Source organism: Narcine bancroftii, chromosome 1, assembly GCF_036971445.1.
Source record: "Narcine bancroftii isolate sNarBan1 chromosome 1, sNarBan1.hap1, whole genome shotgun sequence".
In the NCBI taxonomy this organism is placed as follows: Eukaryota; Metazoa; Chordata; class Chondrichthyes; order Torpediniformes; family Narcinidae; genus Narcine; species Narcine bancroftii.
In genome coordinates, this window is record NC_091469.1 from 373,514,458 (window position 1) to 373,532,894 (window position 18,437).

The 18,437-nt window shown below is 41.3% G+C and overlaps 1 protein-coding gene across 2 annotated transcripts in view; it reads right to left on the reverse strand.

The window, feature by feature from the left end:
* The window catches only part of nkd2b (NKD inhibitor of WNT signaling pathway 2b), a 172,662-nt gene that overhangs the window by 12,616 nt on the left and 141,609 nt on the right, over window positions 1–18,437 (reverse strand). The window contains exons 5-6 of one of the 2 annotated variants that reach the window (XM_069913312.1): window positions 2,720–2,847; window positions 1,783–1,878 (exon numbers count right to left, since the gene is read on the reverse strand). In XM_069913312.1, coding sequence (XP_069769413.1) covers window positions 1,783–1,878; window positions 2,720–2,847 — 224 coding nt within the window. The remainder of the gene's footprint in view (window positions 1–1,782; window positions 1,879–2,719; window positions 2,848–18,437) is intronic. The other variant, XM_069913313.1, reaches the window with a different exon arrangement.

Consider the following 18,437-nt stretch of genomic DNA (forward strand, 5'->3'; position numbering starts at 1 on the left):
ACTCAATCACTGCCACAACCGACAAATCCCAGTGCAAGTTAGACCTTCACTACCTCTGCCCTGTCTCTCTCTGTTCTGAAATTAGCCAAAATCAACAAGCACAACAATGTTCTTGCTACCTGCTCATAGATCAGTTCAAACAATAATGTTCGAGCAAACAATACATGACAACCTTTTGTTCCAAAGAGGTGAAGTGCACAACATACATTGGACAAAAAGCAGATGTTGGGGAAAAAAAACAATTAAAAAGAAAATGTGTAATATAATGGATGAAAGAACTTGCGCAAATATTAAGGAACAATCCAAAGCTAACAAACTAGAAATTCCTGGAATTTCATTGCAATAAAAACTGAACTCACATGAGATTCCCCACAAGAGATTGTTCATTTCCTATTTTTATAGCATGTGTTTGAATAATACTCAGCTTCTCCCATGCCAATAAGGTTGATGGACTCAAAGGGACAGAAATCACTTGCTGAACATTTTACCTCCAAGTTACCTTTTCTGGCTTTCCACCACAGTAGGCTGGTGTCTTAATTTCCTTTAAGCTTTACATAGCTACGACTTCTCTAAGCTTTGACAAGGTTCAAGGTTCCAATACAAGGGTGAAGCAAACAATCTACTTATCTTCCCACCTATCATCCATTTTCAACCACACTCTCTCCCCCCACCACCCCACCAAAATTTTGCCAGCTTCAGTACCATCTCTATATCAGCTGCCTCCTTACACACAAGAACATAGATGCAGGAGTAAACCATAATGCCCTTCAAATCTGCCCCGTTACTCAATATGATCATGGCTGATTCATATTGGCCTCAATTCCTCTGCTGTGCCATTTTTTCAGACCCATCCAGTATTCATTTAAATATTTAGTGTATCTTCCTCCATTTTTAAACATTTCCAATTATCCATCTTTCACCATACACTGGGCAGTGAATTCCAAAGATTACACACCATTTCTGAGAATAAATTTATACATGCCCCAGTTTTAAATGACCCTATCCCTGACTTAACAATTGTCAGGATCACGCTCCCATTTTAGTCCCTCCCCTAAATGCACTGAAGCATTTCTTGGAATTGTTCTAGAACAGCATGAGTAGAAATGGGTTTTGTCTAGACCAATGGTTTTCAAACTTCCTCCCAAACTCACATTGCACCTTAAGCAATACCTATGCCAATAAGAGCTCTGTGATTAGCAAGGGATTGCTTAAGGCAGTATGTGAGTGGGAAGGGAAGGCTGAGAATGACAGCTTTAGACCCAATTGTTACTGAAATATTTTGCTTGAGAAAAATTGTCATTGGCCCATTTTCTTTGGAGTTATGAAACCGTGCACATAACGAGTCATTAGGTACAATGAAAACAGTGATTTTCAAAATGTTTCTTTCCATTCACTTAGCACCTTAAGCAATCCCTTACTAATCACAGAGTACTTATGGCATAGGAAACACTTAAGGTGGAATGTAAGGGGGGGGGTGGTTGGTTTGAAAACCACTGATTTAGACATTGAAAAGAACTTGACTATAAAATAAATCGAATTTACTGCACTGCACTGTCAAGTTGTCAGAATCATAGAGCTCACAGTCATTTAGTTTACTAATTTTCATGCTGATAATCAAGAAACTATATACAATAAGATTATTTTGTAGGATTAAAAAGAAAGCTCAGAGGAAAACTGGTTATGCACTTGTTATCATCTCTCTCTCCCATGAGTGCTATGCAATGGGAAAGTTTGCAAAATAAAACACCATGACACCCTAAGCAATAACAAATATAAATGTACCTCCTTAGTAACCTTGCCACTGTTGTCAAAATCATAAAGAGTGAAGGTCCATTCCTGATGATTATCTTCTTCAACAGACACGTCACACTCTAGCTCCTGTAAAGAAAGTGGATTTCTCTGTTCTAAATCTCTCCTCTATTGTGGGATCCTTTCAACAGATTGAAATGCTGTAACCCAAGTTACAGCACACCAACAGATGGTGTGGTAACATGGCAGAATTTTCTTGTCTGAAAGTGGAGGAGGCTCAACTTTGCCTTGTAAGGGACACTTAGAGCTGTTTTTGCTAAATTTCTAACCAACAAAATCTTCTGCTTCATATTATGCAATTTCTCAAAAGAAAATGGAATATTTCAAATTCACCTTTAGTAATTCAAGGCCAGTTCATGCATGTTGCTCCCGGACACTACCTCACGCACGCACGCACGCACTTGCGCGTGCAAGAATAAATTAATTTTATTGACTGGTTTTAAATTTGCTGCATTCTTGTAGCATTTATGGAGCAGCTTGAAACTCAATGAGCTGTTCTTAAAATAAACCCAAAACATTAACCTCTCACCTTCCTGCCTAACCTTCTGAGCATTTCAAGCATTTTTGCTTGAATCACACAATAGTAGTAACAGGGGCAGACGGTCCACTCCTGCACCAATGTTGCTCCTGCACACCCAATAGGGATACATGCCTAATGACTATGTAGATAAGGCACAACTTCTTAGCAATGCAGTCATGATTAATTTATCCATACTCAGTATACCTTCTGAGTGGGACTGTAGATTTACCTGCTTTGATAACTTCAAAAAACAAACTCCTTGTAAACATTATTGCAACATTTGTTAGGCCACTGTTTGCAGTTAAAAAAAACTATGCTCTTAATATTTTCAGACCAACAGAATATACCCCATAATCACATAATCACTATCTTGTCAGTTTCAAAACTCACATCAAAGTTCAACCTCTTCTTGCTCGCCCCTCTACTGGTTTCTTTACTGGGACACTTTTCTCCATCCTCGTGGGTGAAAGCTGACGATATTCCATCACATGGTTCAACTTTTTCAGGGGGAAGCACCACTGCAGAAGGAAGGACAAAAAATATAGACAAGACTAATGAGGATGCAAAATCTCATTAACATTTCTAATTTAAAATAACCAATTTTCAGTGCTGTGGAAGAAGAACTTGCACTTGCAACTTTTGAATCTCAGGACATTCAATGTGCTTGACAACTAATGGAGGCTTGACATGTAGCTATTCTTTTAATGAAGGAACTATTGCAGGAAATATGCATGCAAAAAAAAATCAGAAATTTTAAAACAACATTCATTTTTAATGGATAGCTGAGGGGTAAATATTAATCCTGGCATCAGCAAGAACTGCAGAAGTCTTCTTTGAATAATGTCAACAAGCACTTCACATGCACCTAAGAGTAAATAGAGCCTTGGTCTTTCTTGCAAGACAAAAGCTACCTCGCACAGTGTAGCATTTCCTTGGTAGTGAATGACTGGAGGTTTGAGGATACAAATGTCTAATTGAATTAAGACTTTCTGTCTTGGCTAAAACACAATTAATCCATTTTACTGCAGTAAATCATATGCACCTCGTTCAGAGTCTCTCATATTTTTCTCCAAAGATGACAATTCGGCTTCTCCAGTAGGAAGATGTTCTTTGGATATCTAAACAAAAATGTCTAATTCCTGATTTAGAAACTGACCCAACTCATGGTAAAGGCACTAATACCACAATCTTTTGCCATCTCAGAAGACCGATAAAAACATGTTTCTAGGCCAATGTATGCTGGCTAATACTTCCTGTTCAGATAAACAAATCAGTGATAGAAACATAGAAACATAGAAGATAGGAGCAGGAGTAGGTCATTCGACCCTTCGAGCCTGCTCCGCCATTCAACGAGATCATGGCTGATCTTAAAGTTCAGTACCCCGTCCCCGCCTTCTCTCTGTAACCTTTAATACCCTTATAATGAAGAAATAGATCTAATTCCCTCTTAAATATATTTAATGAACCTGCCTCTACTACCCTCTGTGGCAATGAATTCCACAGATTCACCACCCTCTGGGTATAGAAATTCCTCCTCATCTCGGTCCTAAATGGTTTGCCTATTATCCTCAAACCATGGCCCCGGGTTCTGGATTTTTCCATCATTGGAAACATCCCATCTGCATCCATTCTGTCCAGTCCTGCCAGAATTTTATATGTCTCTATGAGATCCCCTCTCAATCTTCTAAACTCCAGCGAGTACAATCCCAATTTGCGCAATCTTTCCTCATAAGTCATTCTTGCCATTCCAGGTATCAGCCTGGTGAATCGCCTCTGCACTCCCTCCATTGCAAAAACATCCTTCCTTAGATAAGGTGACCAAAACTGCACACAATACTCCAGGTGTGGTCTCACCAAGGCCCTGTACAGCTGCAGTAAGGTATCCTTGTTTCTATACTCAAACCCTCTTGATATGAAGGCCAACATACCATTTGCCTTTTTAACCACCTGCTGTACCTGCATGCTCGCCTTCAAAGACTGGTGTACAAGAACCACTAGGTCTCTCTGCACTTCCCCATCTCTTAATCTATTGCCATTCAAATAGTAATCTGCCCTCCGGTTTGTATTACCAAAGTGGATAACCTCACATTTATCCACATTGTAATGCATTTGCCATGTATCTGCCCAGTCCCTCAATTTATCCAAATCACACTGGAGCTTCCTGACCCCCTCTTCTGTGCACACAACCCCTCCTAGCTGCAAATTTGGAGATATTACATCCAATCCCCTCATCCAGATCATTAATGTAAATTGTGAACAGCTGGGGTCCCAGTACAGATCCCTGTGGCACCCCACTGGTCACCGCCTGCCACTCAGAAAATGAGCCATTTATCCCAACTCTGTCTTCTACCTGCCAGCCAGTTCTCAATCCACATCAATACTTTGCCCCCAATCCCATGAGCCTTGATTTTGTAAGCCAGTGATGATCTGGAGCAGCACTAGGCATAAACCACAGGAGAACGGTGACCCTACTTTTTCTTCCGAGAAATTCCCAAGAATTCAGGACCTCCCGGGCCTTTCACAGTGCGATCCAAATTCCTGGGCATTTGCCCTCCCTGGTAATTTAGGAGGGAGTCCCACCCCAAACCGATGACACGTCATACATTCACAGGAGTAAGTTCCCCCAGTCTGTTAATTGCCCACCCACTCCCTCCCCCATGGTTGTTTGAAGGTCTCTTACCTGTCCACTCCCTCCCCCCTCCCGCCCGCTCCCGTCTGTCCGTCGGTCACCTGCCCGATCCCGCTCCCCACGTTTCGGGGTTACTTCAGCACATCACGACAGTGGCAACTTTGTTTCCCATAATCCCTCATGCAGCTGGAACTGCTCTGGGAAATCCAGCTTTGTGAAGGATTATGGTTAATGACAACAGCCATTCATCCCGCATTGTGCTGCCATCGCAATGTGCCCAAGCGGCCTACTGTTTTTTGGTGGTAAGTATCTTTTAATTTTAAATCGCCTATGTGATGCAGCACGCTAGCGCTGACGTCACGAGGCTTGCCTGCTTCGCCATTTGGCTCTTCACACTGCAGGGGGTGGGTGGTCTGGGAAAATTTCCCAGGGCCACGACCCCACCTATGAGGAAGTGCTGCACACCCGGGCCGACCTTTTCCCACTGCAGGTTCACAGGATGGCTCCCAGGAAAATTTTAGGGGAATCTCAATTTTACAATGCTATGTGAAAAGGCCTACTATTAGCATAGCAATGACCACAACGCTATTACGGTCTCAGCGACCAGAGTTCGAATCCAACACTCTAAGGAAACCCAAGTCTGCGTGAGTTTCCCACGGGTGCCCTGGTGTCATCCCACCCTTCAAAAACATACAGATTTTATAGATTAATTGGTGTATTGGGTGGGGGGGGGGGGGGTATGAGCCTGTTACCATGCTGCACGTCTAAATTAATTTTAAATAATGTCTCAGAACAAAGAAAATAACTACAAGTTGTAGTATGCCCCAACCCCAGTTTGGTTGTACTATTCATTATGGGCTCGAGTTACAAACTGCATAGCATATAGAGTGTGAGGTGCATCAGCCAGGCTGATGCTCCTGGGGCAGTCAAAGATTCATCCACAGCACTTCTCAAGTGTTTGCATATCTCACATTACAACAATGCTGAGAAAATCAAACTCTTGAAGGCAACCAGTGGTGAATGATCAATCAGGAAAGAGCACCAACAAGATGGGATAAATTAACAACCTCTTTCTTGGATATAATTGTTGACATTACTCACTCAAAATCAGTCCTATTGTGGCTGATGCCTCACAAGAATCCAAACCTCACAATCTAAGAATTACAAACTTTGGGGGAAAAAAAAATGAAATTCACCCGATTGCAATTTTTATTTTATGAGGCACTATCCATCATTTATTTGGTGACAGTCTTTTTCAATGATTCCAAGTTTTTATTTGGAGCAAACATTGTGAGCTGCTGAGTGTCACCAATTTGAGGAGAGTCTACCATACACAAGACCCCACAACTGTGCCACCATTACAAGGCAAAGCTTTGCAAGACCATAGTGCTAAATTATCTTTTCTGAAGTTGGGGATTCAGCTCCTACTTAGATAAGAAATAAAAAAGGACGAAGGGCTCAAGTCAGAAACGTTGGTTATGCTTCTTTATCTTTGCTATATAAAGGACACTGTTTGACCTGCTAAGTTTCTACAGCATTATATTTTTACTTCAACCATTGTGTCTGTAGACTTTTGTGTTTTACTTCTTTCTTTTTTACTTTAGACAAGAATCTTGACAGAAATATAATAGCAAGGAGTGGTGTGTTTCAGTTCAAAGTCTTGCCTCAATTAGACATTTGTGACTTTAAACCTCCAGTCCTTATCACCTCAAAGAACCATTAAAGTGCCATTGGATGCCCCATCCAGTGTTCTGGCAATATTTATTTCTCAATCAACATCAGCAACCTGCATTTCTATTTTACCTTTAACATAATTTTTTTTAAAGTGATTTTTCAAACAGGAGAATTAAAAAGAAATTACCGTGCCAAAAATTGAAATACAAGATGGATACCAAGAACTTGCATAATAAGTCAGTTTTAAAGAGAGGCAAAACACAAGGAACAGGATAGACACTTTAGAAGGCAATTCCAGAACCTCAACCCAAAGGAGCTGATGGCCTTGTTTCAAGGGTGGCCTGAAATCCAGAATCCTCAAGAGGTCATTGTTGAAGGTGATCCAAATTGATGAGTTTTTGAATGAATGGAACAGATGATAAAGGAAAGAACATGAGCACAAAGATGACAATCAAGCTGGGTCCCCAAGGCAGCACGTGATCAAAGGGGTGGCAGCTGGCACAAAACGATACAGGTGTTTTGTGTCTGAATCATGTCACATTTAAGGTAATGCTTGAGTTGCCTGGAGAGAGTTAAGATTCACCCAATGACACTGAACCACAAAGATTTTGGGTGTATTTTATCGATTTTGGACTGCTGATCGCAAAATTCACCTTAAAATTTTCCTATCACCTACCTTCTTTTTAAAAAAAATATAATCTGTGTTTGCAATTTCCTGTCAGTTTTCGATAATGTTTCAAGCCTACAAAATCATGAAGCGAAGCATGTCATTGAAAATTCATTTTCTGCACTCGCACTTGGATGTCTTTCTTCCCTGCTGATCCTAGTGCAGTTAGTGACGAACAGGATGAATGGTTTCACCAGGACATTGTGACCATGGAAAAGGGCAACTGGAATCCATCAAAGCTGGCCGACTATTGTTAGACACCGTCATGAGAGGCATCAGATGCTGAGTACAAATGAAAATCAGCAGCCAGATGAACTCATTTAATGTGTCAGCATCATTATGCAATTAAACATTCTAAATTCAATAAAAGTTAATTTAATATTTCCCCAACTTCCTACAGCAAATCTGAAATTATCTTTTATTTTCAGCTTGAAGTTTTCTCTCATAATCCCCAATTTTTTTTTTCAGGAAGCTCACCTTTTTTTTAAAAAAATTGTTGTCCATTGTAAGTGGTTAGATGGTATTTTGATATTAGATCTACTCTTTCCTTTTCCCTGTTATTGTTTTTTTTTATGTATGCAGACAACCTGTCTTCCCCTTATGCAATTCACAAATTTCCAAAGAAATGGAAACACTTTTCCCATGCAAACACCACAGCTATTAAAAGACCAATGGAATGTATGGCATGGGATCAAGGCAGCCAACATCACTGGGCCAAATGGCCATTTCCTGTTCCAGACTGTTAAAAGTTCTTGAAATCCCAAAGTGAAGTCACATCAGCAGCATATTAATTAGGTCAAAGGCAACTCTGTTTCCTGAGTGTATCATTCACGTTAATTATTTTGGCCTGCAGACAGCTCACCAAAGCTAGCAACTAATAACAAAGTAAAATTCCTACAGTTTCAGAGCAAATGCTTCATACCTTCACCTAATAAAGGCTTGGAACTTGTATTTTTATAGTGCATTTTACATTCTCAGAGTGTCCCCAAAGCACTTTACAACAACAGCTATTTGAACCTGAGTAGCAGCTATGATCAAGAAAAAAAATCGACTCAGAGTTAGAAAGGTGGGTTTTCAGGTCAGATAGTATAAACTGTGTTGATTAAATCTGGCATCTTAAAACATAGACAGAAACAACAACTGAGAATCTTTGTGAATTAGCATTTTACAATTTGATCAAAGACATGGGTTGTTGGAGCAAGAGTAGGTGTAGAGTAGGTAAAAGTAAAAACACAAAGCTGGAAGAACTCAGCATGTCAAGCAGCGTCCTTTATATAGCAAAGGTAAAAATATATAACCGGTGTTTCGGGCTTGAAGCCTACATCAAGGTGTGGGGAAACATCAGCAGGCATTCAAAGAAAAGAGTAGGGAGGAGGCATGGTGGCAAGGCAGGGGGTGATAGGTGGAGAAGGGAGGGAGGGGACAGTAGAGGTCAAGAGGAGGAGGGATGGCGAGGTGAAGAGAGGGGGAAGGGAGGGAGGAAGGGAAGGGGGAAAGAGGAAGGGGAGGGGGTAGAGGGGAGCAGGTTAACAGAAACAGGAAAGGTTGATGTTAATGCCATCAGGTTGGAGAGTGCCCAGACGGAAAAATCAGATGTTCCTTCAGTTTGTGGGTGGTCTTGGCGGGACAGTACATGGACATAAAGCCATGGACAGACATGTGAGTGTGGGAGTGTGACACAGAATTGAAATGGTCTCTGCTACTGTTGCAGATGGAGTGAAGGTGCTCAGTGAAGCAATCTCCCAATTTGAGCCCGGTCTCTCCGATGAAGAGATGTATGGGTGGGCTGGGGTAAATTTACATGCTAAGAGATGGAAGCTATCTGGAAAAGCTCTGGATTAGTCAAGTCAAGAGAGAACAAAGAATTGGTTAGGTTGCAGGGTCAGGGTTTTTCAAACAGCAGATGAGCTGAGACAGGGATGTTGCCAATGTTAAAATGTTGAAGAATGAGGCAATTTTTCTGGCTGCAGTTCAATTAATAAAAATGGAACCTATGGATAATTTCATAATCAAAGAGTTGTCAGAGTAGGACACCTATGGTGCTAGGCAAACTTTCATCATAATCCCGTGGATGGGAGACTTCTCAGCCAAGCACACAGGTAGATGATTGAGGGAGGAGAAAGATGGATTGGAAAACTTCATCATAAGATCATAGAGTATAGAATACTACAGCACAGTACAGCTCTTCAACCCTTAATGTTATGCTGACCTTATATTCCTTTAAAAAAGTACTAAACCCTTCCTACACCATAACCCTCTATTTTTCTTGCATCCATCTGCCTTTCTAAGAGTCAAATGATGAACATGGAATAGTTGTCACATTTAAACTGCAAAAAAAATGTTATGCCAATGTAGTGGAACACGGTGCTGCGGGCATGTCCGGGCACGTCCTCACTGGGCTGGACAGGCTGGCTCTCCTCCTGCACCACTAGCTCCTCCCCATAAGATTCCCTAATAAAGGCTGAGAGTCCCAGTCTCCTCCCTCATACCTGCCTTGGACATGAGCCAGCAGCACGCAGAGGCATGTCTGGGTCTTCTGATCAATAAAGCCTTTGACTTTTGCTTCGTGTCTGAGAGTGGTCATTCATCACGCCACAGCCACTTTGATAAGGACTATAATTCAATTGCAAGTTTATTATTCAAGTTTATTATTTTCTGACTGTACATATACAATCTGATTGTCCTGATATAAAGTAGAACACTGGAACACTGAATTTCAAACAGAAAATGTGAAGAAACTCTGCACAAAAACTCAATACACTGCCCATATAGGCCACATAAATAATCAAATATATACAAATATTTGGGGTAATTTTCACAATTACAGGATATGGTTCATCAGTCTCACAGCCTGTGGGAAGAAGCCTTCCCTCAGCCAGGTCGTCCTGATTTTGATGCTCCTGTATCTTCTTGAAGCTAGTGGGCTGAAGATATTGTGTGTTGGATGAAAGATTCTTCTCGAGCTGATGGAATACTTTCAAGAGCAATGAGTATTTGAAAACTGAGATGAGGGTGGTGACAAGAGGTTTGAAAATGATGTGTTAATCCAGGAGAAGAAAGTGTTAGTAAAACGCTGCACAAAGAAATTTTGGGTGGCCAAGAATTTTGTTGGATCAAACCATGCAACGGGTCTCGGGAAAAAAAAAGATAAGATTGGAGGGAGCAAGACAGATTGAAGAGAAAATCCAGTCAAAGATGTTATTTAGGAATCCAAGCAGTGGGGAAAAAAAAGTGAGGTGTGGTCCAGTGTGCCAAGGAAAAGCCCACAAGGAGTAGAGGCAAATATCTGTCTTTGTGATAAACTCTTCGACCTTTCAAGTGCAAAGACTGGTTTAAAAGATTATTAATTGTGAAGACACACTAGTATTATCCTTTGAATAGTTCTTAGTTTTCGTGATTGAGAGCATGATGCTTAGAATACACCAACTTAAATCAGCTTCCCTTGAAAAACATTTAATTGAAGTCTCATGCACTTCAATGGAGAGAGGTGGGATGGGGATCATTAGCGTGAAAGTGCGGTGCCAAATTTTTTGAAGTGCAAAAACCCTAAAATTGACAGGTAGCCAAAGGAGAGAGTGATACATACAAAGGCCAGTCATGCATGCCTGAAGAGAAGACACTGAATGATATAGCAAATGCAGCAGCCAATTTGACCACAGCAAGTTTGCAAAGAAAAAGCAACGAGATAAGGGATCAGATCATATATTGTTAAATTATGTTGGCTGAGGGATAGATATTGGCCAGGAATTCCTTCGGCTGGAATGGAACGTGCCATGCAGGAAAGCTTTTAAGTGATAGCCCAGTTGGGATTTTGAACAAGCCAGATGGTACAGAATGCCAAAAGTAAAGGAAACTTTGTTGGGGAAAGATTCCAAGAAAAATTATTCTGGAAAATTTATCTATTTATTTATTTATTTTATATATATTTTTTTTAAATCAGAAAATTCTGGAAATAACTAGAATTACTGGAGCAGTCTTAATTTGTCTTCCCAGCAACTATTTTGATTGAAATAATTTTACCAGTGTACACTTTCCATTTTACCAGTTTAAACTTTCCAGCTTGACGAGTACAGTGAACTCCATCTAGGAAATGAACACATTGAGTGCAGTATATTGAACCAATGTGCCATCATGTCTCCATATGGCTAAAGTTACTCTAAGTTTCAAGCAAAGTCTTTGATTAATCACTTCTAGTGAAATTCAGTCACAAGAAAGTTTATCTCCCACCCTCCATCCTCAATACATTCTACAGAGGATGTATTGGGAACATCCTGTGCAACTGCATCACCGCCTGGTTGGGAAGCTGCACCACCTGCAAGACCCTAAAGGTCATTGGGGGCTCTCTTCCTACCATGAAGGAATCTATAACACTTGATGTAGGTGAAGGGCAATAAACCATAACCATATAACCATTCACGGAGCGGAAACAGGCCATGTTGGCCTTTCGAGTCTGCACCGGTTCACTGATTTTGTGCGCCCTCTTCAGTGAGCTTGCACTTTGCTTTAGTGCACAGAAATACCTACCACATTTGCCATGATTTCCTTGGCCTTTTCAAGCTCCATTCGTGCATTTACAATGACTTTCTCTGCATCCTGTATACGATTATTGGATCTGTCAGCCAAGTCTTCAGTACATTGGGAAGGACTCCAAACACTCCTCATGTAAACTTTTCTCCCTTCTGCCATCTGGTAGGAGGTACCATAGCACTCAAGCCCTAACATCCAGATTGGGCAACATTTCTTTTCCCCCAAGCCATCAGGCTCCTGAGTTCCCAGAACATATGTGGAAAATCTACCGTGGATTTTTACTGTAAATGTCTTAATATTTTAATATGTTTAACTTCTGTTCTAACTTTTGTTCTTATATTTATGTAAATATGCTCTGTGGTCCTGGAGAAATACCATCTCGTCTTTACTGTGTGAGCTTGGTATGAACAATAAATAAAGGTGACTTGACTTGAATATATTCATCTTATGATGGATTCTAAGAGAACAGATTAATCAAACTCTCTTGCTTCAAACTTGGAGTAACAGAATGAATAGAGAATGCACATCGGTCTAATGTACTCATTACCCTAAAAGGAAACTAAAGTGAAGGGATGGATGTGTGCAGGGAATGAACAAGGACCAAGCTCCATGTAATATCCTAAGATATGGCAAAGCCCATTGGTAAATGTTGAAAACATTCATTAAGCCTCTCACAATAACATGCACAAAACAGGAAACAGTGGATGTACTCAAAAAGGCAAAGGTTTCAGCAGAAAATAAAGCTTCAGGGGTAGGGAGTAACTAACTGGTTGATGTTACACTGGGTGCATTTCATGGATCCGAGCTGGGTCCTGAACTTTTTTACAATGTACGGAAGAGTTGGACAAAAGAACCCAAGAAATTATTTTAAATTTGCTGATAACACATGCAGGAAAACAGTGAAGAAAATGAATGGATATTAACAAAGGGATATAGATGGGTTAAGTGAGCGTACTAACAAATGGAATATAATGAGGGAATATTAAAAAAATGCCTGATTTGGCAAGAAGAATAAAAAGTGAACATTAAAATAAATGGAGGGAAACCCAGATTGGAGGTGCCGAGGAATGAGGTGATGCACGATTTTAAAAAAGGAGGAAAGCTAACAGAATGTCATTTAAGGATTTTTACTTTGCACATTATTTATTATTGAATTTTTATTTTCTGTATTGCACAATTTGTTTGCACTTCCTTCTTGCTTACATCTCTCTCTCTTTAGTATACACATTTATTGTATACACATGCACTACTGATGAGTTGAGATTCTACTGGCCTCCAGGGGCAACAAAAACCTCAAGGTTCTATGTGATAAGATAGAATAAGATTTAACTTTGAACTTACTGCTAGGGGACTTAAATCGAAAACAATGCTTCAGTAATAGGATTAGACACCCTAGTTCTCCTTATTTAACAAAGGATTTTAACGTGTTAGAAGCAGAGTTCAGGAGATTTTTTTCCCCTCTCAGCGTCTCGAGCCATTAGCATGATAGAAACCGATGGTTGCCTTTTAAACCTGCAATGCCCAATTATACTCAATTAACCTACCAACCCTCCACATTCTGAAGGGATGGAAGGATACCGGAACACCTGGAGGAAACCCATGCAGATATGAGAAGAACATACAACCTCATTATTGACAGCACAATGTTTGAACCCGGGTCTAAGGTGCTGTGATAGTGTTGCACTAACGTGCTGGCCTAACTGGCAGTGAAAGTGAAACCTACAATCATTTACGAGGGAGAAGCAGAGGGATGTCTTATAAGCAAGTTAACTCAGGCTGACCAGAATGTAGGATTTATCAACAGGATCACAAGAAATAGTGAAGCACGTTTCTAGGCTGAGTGATCTAGTAAATTCACAAAATTACTGGAGAAACTCAGCAGGTCTCGCAGCATCCAGGAGGCAAAGATTTATAACCAATATTTCAGGTTCCGAGTACCTTGATGAAGGGAGACACAAATCGGGTGGCGGTTCGCACAATGGCCAGGTTTGAATTCAGTGCTGTCTGTAAATAGTTTGTACTTTCTTCCTGTCTGCGTGGGTTTCTTCCCAGTGCTCTGGTTTGGTCTCACTCTTCAAAGTGTTGTAGGTTAATTGGGGTTTATGGGTGGCACAGGCTCATGGACTGGAAGGGCCTGTTACCATACTGTATGTCTATTATTTTTTTTTAAATTGAAATGCATCTTTGCCCCCTCTGGATGCTGCGGGACTGCTGGGTTTCACCAGCACTTTGGTGTATTTACTGCATTCACAGCGTCTGCGGACTTCCTTTCACACTCGCAAGTGGCCCCAGGATCAAACAGTCAATCAGTCTAAGAAGGGTCTAGTGAGGAATGAGAATCATCTCAACACCAGCGTAAGACGACGTCATCTCACACCAGGGATAGACTGCCTTGACCCTGGTGTCTGCATATGCCAGTGCTGCAATCAGACAAGTGTAGTTGACCCCGTGTGCTCGGTGGCAATCAGGGACCCCAAGTCCCAAGATGGCGCTGGCCATACTCCCCACATGGTGGCCTCATGGCCTGCTAAGTAGGCCTCCACGCTCTTTTTGGGCTGTCTCCAGCAATCGAGCCATCTGTATGACTTCGTGAAGGGTCTGGTCACCCCCGGATGTGGTTGGAGCGGAAGCCTGCAACTAGCACGTTGCAAATAAGCTCCTCCTGGTAGGTCATTGTGGTCATATCCTGGCACCCATAGGCTCGGCCCAGCAGCCTCATGGCACTTACGAAATCATCGGTGGACTCACCAGGGCCCTGGTGTCAGGTTACCAGTTGGTAGCAGGCGTACATGGCATTCATGAGGCTCAGTAGGACCATTGCCTTGTCGTACTCTTCAGTCACAGATTATCTGGTGTACTCGGTGGCCCACCGCTGCAAAGAGCAGAACATACCCATCACCTTCCATTATGATCTCGTGGCTCCTCATGTAGGCCTTCAAGCAATGTAGCCATATATCGAACTTGATGGAGGCTTCTGGTTCTTTGGGATCGGTTTCCAGCTTCTCCAGTCTAATCGCCTTGTCCATGGCAAAAAAATATCTGGTTAATAAATTGTAGCACGTTCAATGACCACCCGTAGACATGAAGCAAGTAGTCAAAGACTTTATTAACCAGAAAACCTCGGCGTGCCTCTACATGCTGTTGGCTCCTGTCCAAGACAGGAATGGAGGGAATACACTAGCACTATCAACCTTTATTAGGGATCTTACATAGAAGAGCTACAGGGACAGAAGACGGGCCAGCTTGCACAGACCAGTGAGGTCATACCTGAAATACCGTATTCCACCACAACAGCACCCCTTTCCCCCCCACACCCCCCCCCCCCCCCCCCCCCCATCATTATTCCAACTGCACTGTAAACTTTTCCACAGTAAACCACTCCAACTGCCACACTGATGAGGCAAGTGGCTTGATATCCTTTACTGACCCAACTGCATTGCTGGGAAAAGTGCAGCACATTGAAATATTGGGGAAATCAACCAGTGTCAGTTCAAAATTAGTTCCCCAACCTATTTCAGATTCTTAATCATGCTCAGTGCAAAAACTAAAAAGGACACCCAACCTGGGTCTCCATGATCACTCACACCTCCAATAGAATTCCTTTAGAAGCCAATAATCTTGGCCTCAAGGGCTCAACACAATTACATTCCTATTCATAATCAATTGCTGATGCAAACAGATTTTTTTGTTAAAAATTCTGAAGCATGGAAAGAGATAATTTATCTCAGCACATCCGTGCCTACTGTTTAGAGTCCACTTTTGCAAACAATCCTTTTTAAAGAGTTCTTTAAATCCATCTTCTATTTGCCTAACTCTGTGTGCTGGCAAATGTTAATTACAGGGAAAATCTATTTCTTCAGCATTCTTTATTGAGTTTCTGATTCTCTTAGATCACTGCCTTGCAAGTTGATAAATTCTTTAAATCTTCTCCTAATCCTTCAGAGCCCTTACAAGGTTACCCAATTTTACAATAAAGCGCTCAAGCATGTTTTCTTTCCTGGTAGTTTTTACTTCCACACGACTTTCATCTGAGATTTTTTATTTGCATCTTTTTTGGTGCCTTTGCTTTTTTTTGTAACAGGAAACCCAGAAATCGTGGCAGAAACACTGAATTTCATGACTTGTCCATGACAATAAATTCTGATTGTTATCCTGAGATAATGAGGACTATGCAAGTTCAGTAAAGCTTGCAGGCTATTCCTCCAAAAATAATCCCGACATGTTTGAGTGTAGTTTACTTAGGACTTGTTGGCTAGAATTTCAACTTCAGGTGATTGGCAGTTTTGCTGCCAGTGAATTCTGAGGTGGAATTCAAAGGTTCCAATAACTTGTGCAAATGGCAATCAGCAATGATCATACAATGAGAGGCAGACCACAAAAATAGGCCATTCACCCAGAAGTTCACCTTGCAATGAAGCACCAATCCACACAAATCCTAAACCTGATCCTATTTTATTCTCGCCACATTCCCATCAAGTCCCCTGATTCCACCATTTGTGGACAATTTACGCCAGCCGATTTACCTGCCAGCTCACAGATCTTTGGGGATGCAAGAGGAAACTTGAAGCAACCAGAGGAAACCCACGCAGTTCACACAGGGAGAAGGCAAATGCTGCACCGGGGGAGCATTGGGAGAGCTCATTGAACTCGGGTTCACTGGAGAGGGGAGGCAGCAGCTTGACAACAACTTCCATCCCTGTGCTGACTGAGGAGAGAAGATTTGTAATTTATGCATCGACACTACAAACCTCCTTTAACAATGCAAAGTAATGCTCACAAGAGATCATTCTCTGTACAAAATTCTACCTGAAGTCCAGAATGTAGCTGCGCATTTATATAAAGAAAGTGCATTTTAAGTAACAACCAGGCCCAGAGCATTCCAAAATGAAGATGCTTTTCATGTATCCCTGACGAGGGATTTTATTAGTAATTATTTTACACTTATAGCCCTTCAGGCTCTCACACATCCCTCATTTAAAAAAAACTCTGAGCACAAATCAGTGCCCTAAAAACATTGTCTTCGTGTAGATCTAAAGACAACTTTAATGGGGTGCAGGTTTGTGGTCAGTTTTCCGAAATGAGGGAAGCGTGAGAGTTCAAAAATTGAAATCCATTGCAACAGACTATTATGTTTCTTAATCTGCCGATCGTTATCAAAGGCTCAAGGACCCTCATGTATTTGGGGATCAATAAAAAGCAAACATTCCTGACCAGATCCATGAAGATATTTGGAATTTTGCAGCCAAGAACAACAAGAGAAAAAGCAAAGTTTGCATACTCAAGGCAAGTCTTCGGGCTCTTACTTTATTTCAGATCTCTGAGAGCCAAAACCTACAGCCAAAAAGCTGATTCCATTTCCATTACAATTCCACAAAATGTGCACTTCTCAATGTGATGGTGCAAATGATATCAGGTATCATTCAAGCAAAAGTAATTTCACTTGCAAGAATTCATCGGGACTTTTCAGGGAAGAAATGTATTCTTTTGCTTTTTACAACCACTCACTCCCGAAACAAATGTAGCAATCCTATTTGTGAACAATCGCTCACCAAATTGCAATGTAGCATGTTGCCAGATAACTCACGACCAACATAAACAAGGCAAAGTATTGGTAGCATAGTTAGCATAGCAGTTAGCACAAGGCTATTACAGCGCCAGCAACCAGGGTTCAAATCTGACTATAGTACATTCTTCCCGTGCCTGTGTGGGTTTCCTCCTATCCTTCAAAAATGTATGGGGTTGTAGATTAATTGGGGCAGCAGGGGTTCGTGGGCTGGAAGGGCTATTACCATGCTGTATGTCTAAATTTAACAGATTCCTGAACAAGCTCCTCAAATTATTGCAAGACAGTACTGGTGGAATATTGTTGCAATCCAACTAATGGAACAGGAGTTAGTGCAGAGGATGAAAGGACTTATGTTTACAAAGGATATCATGCCTTACATTGGACTGTTGGCATTTGAGCACTTAAAGAATTCCACCATTTCAAAGCAATTTCATTTTTTTTGTGACAAACCAGAAATTGTAGCTTTCTAATCCATAAATGCTGACTCAGACATCTTTGCTGCTTTGTTCCATCTTAAAAATGGCAGATATTAAGTGAACGAATCTGTCAGTATAGCCCATGAGAGTCCAACCAAACTGCCACTGTCAGAATTACCCACCTTGCTCCATTATCCCTTGCTAGCATGTTGCCAGATAACTCAAGACCACCATAAACAAGATAAAGTATTGGCAGCACAAATGGCGTAGAGGTTAGCTCAACGTCTTTACAGCACCAGTGACTGGGAGCGGCGTTAAAATCCACAATGTCTGTAAGGAGTCTGCACGTTCTCCTGGTGGTCTGGATTTTCCCCAGGGGCTCCGGTTTCCTCCCACCATTCAAAATAGACCAGGGTGTAGGTTAATTGGGTGTAAGTTGGGCAGCACGGACTCGTGGGCTGAAATGGCCCGTTACTGTGCTGTATGCCTAAATTTTTAAAAAAAATTTAAATTAAAAAATTCCAATGCCTTCTTTCACTCCTATCAAATGGTTCTTCTCCAAATCACAGAAGCAAATTCCAAAGCCTCTATGCAAAGTTATGACACAGAATGTATTATTTAATCTCTGA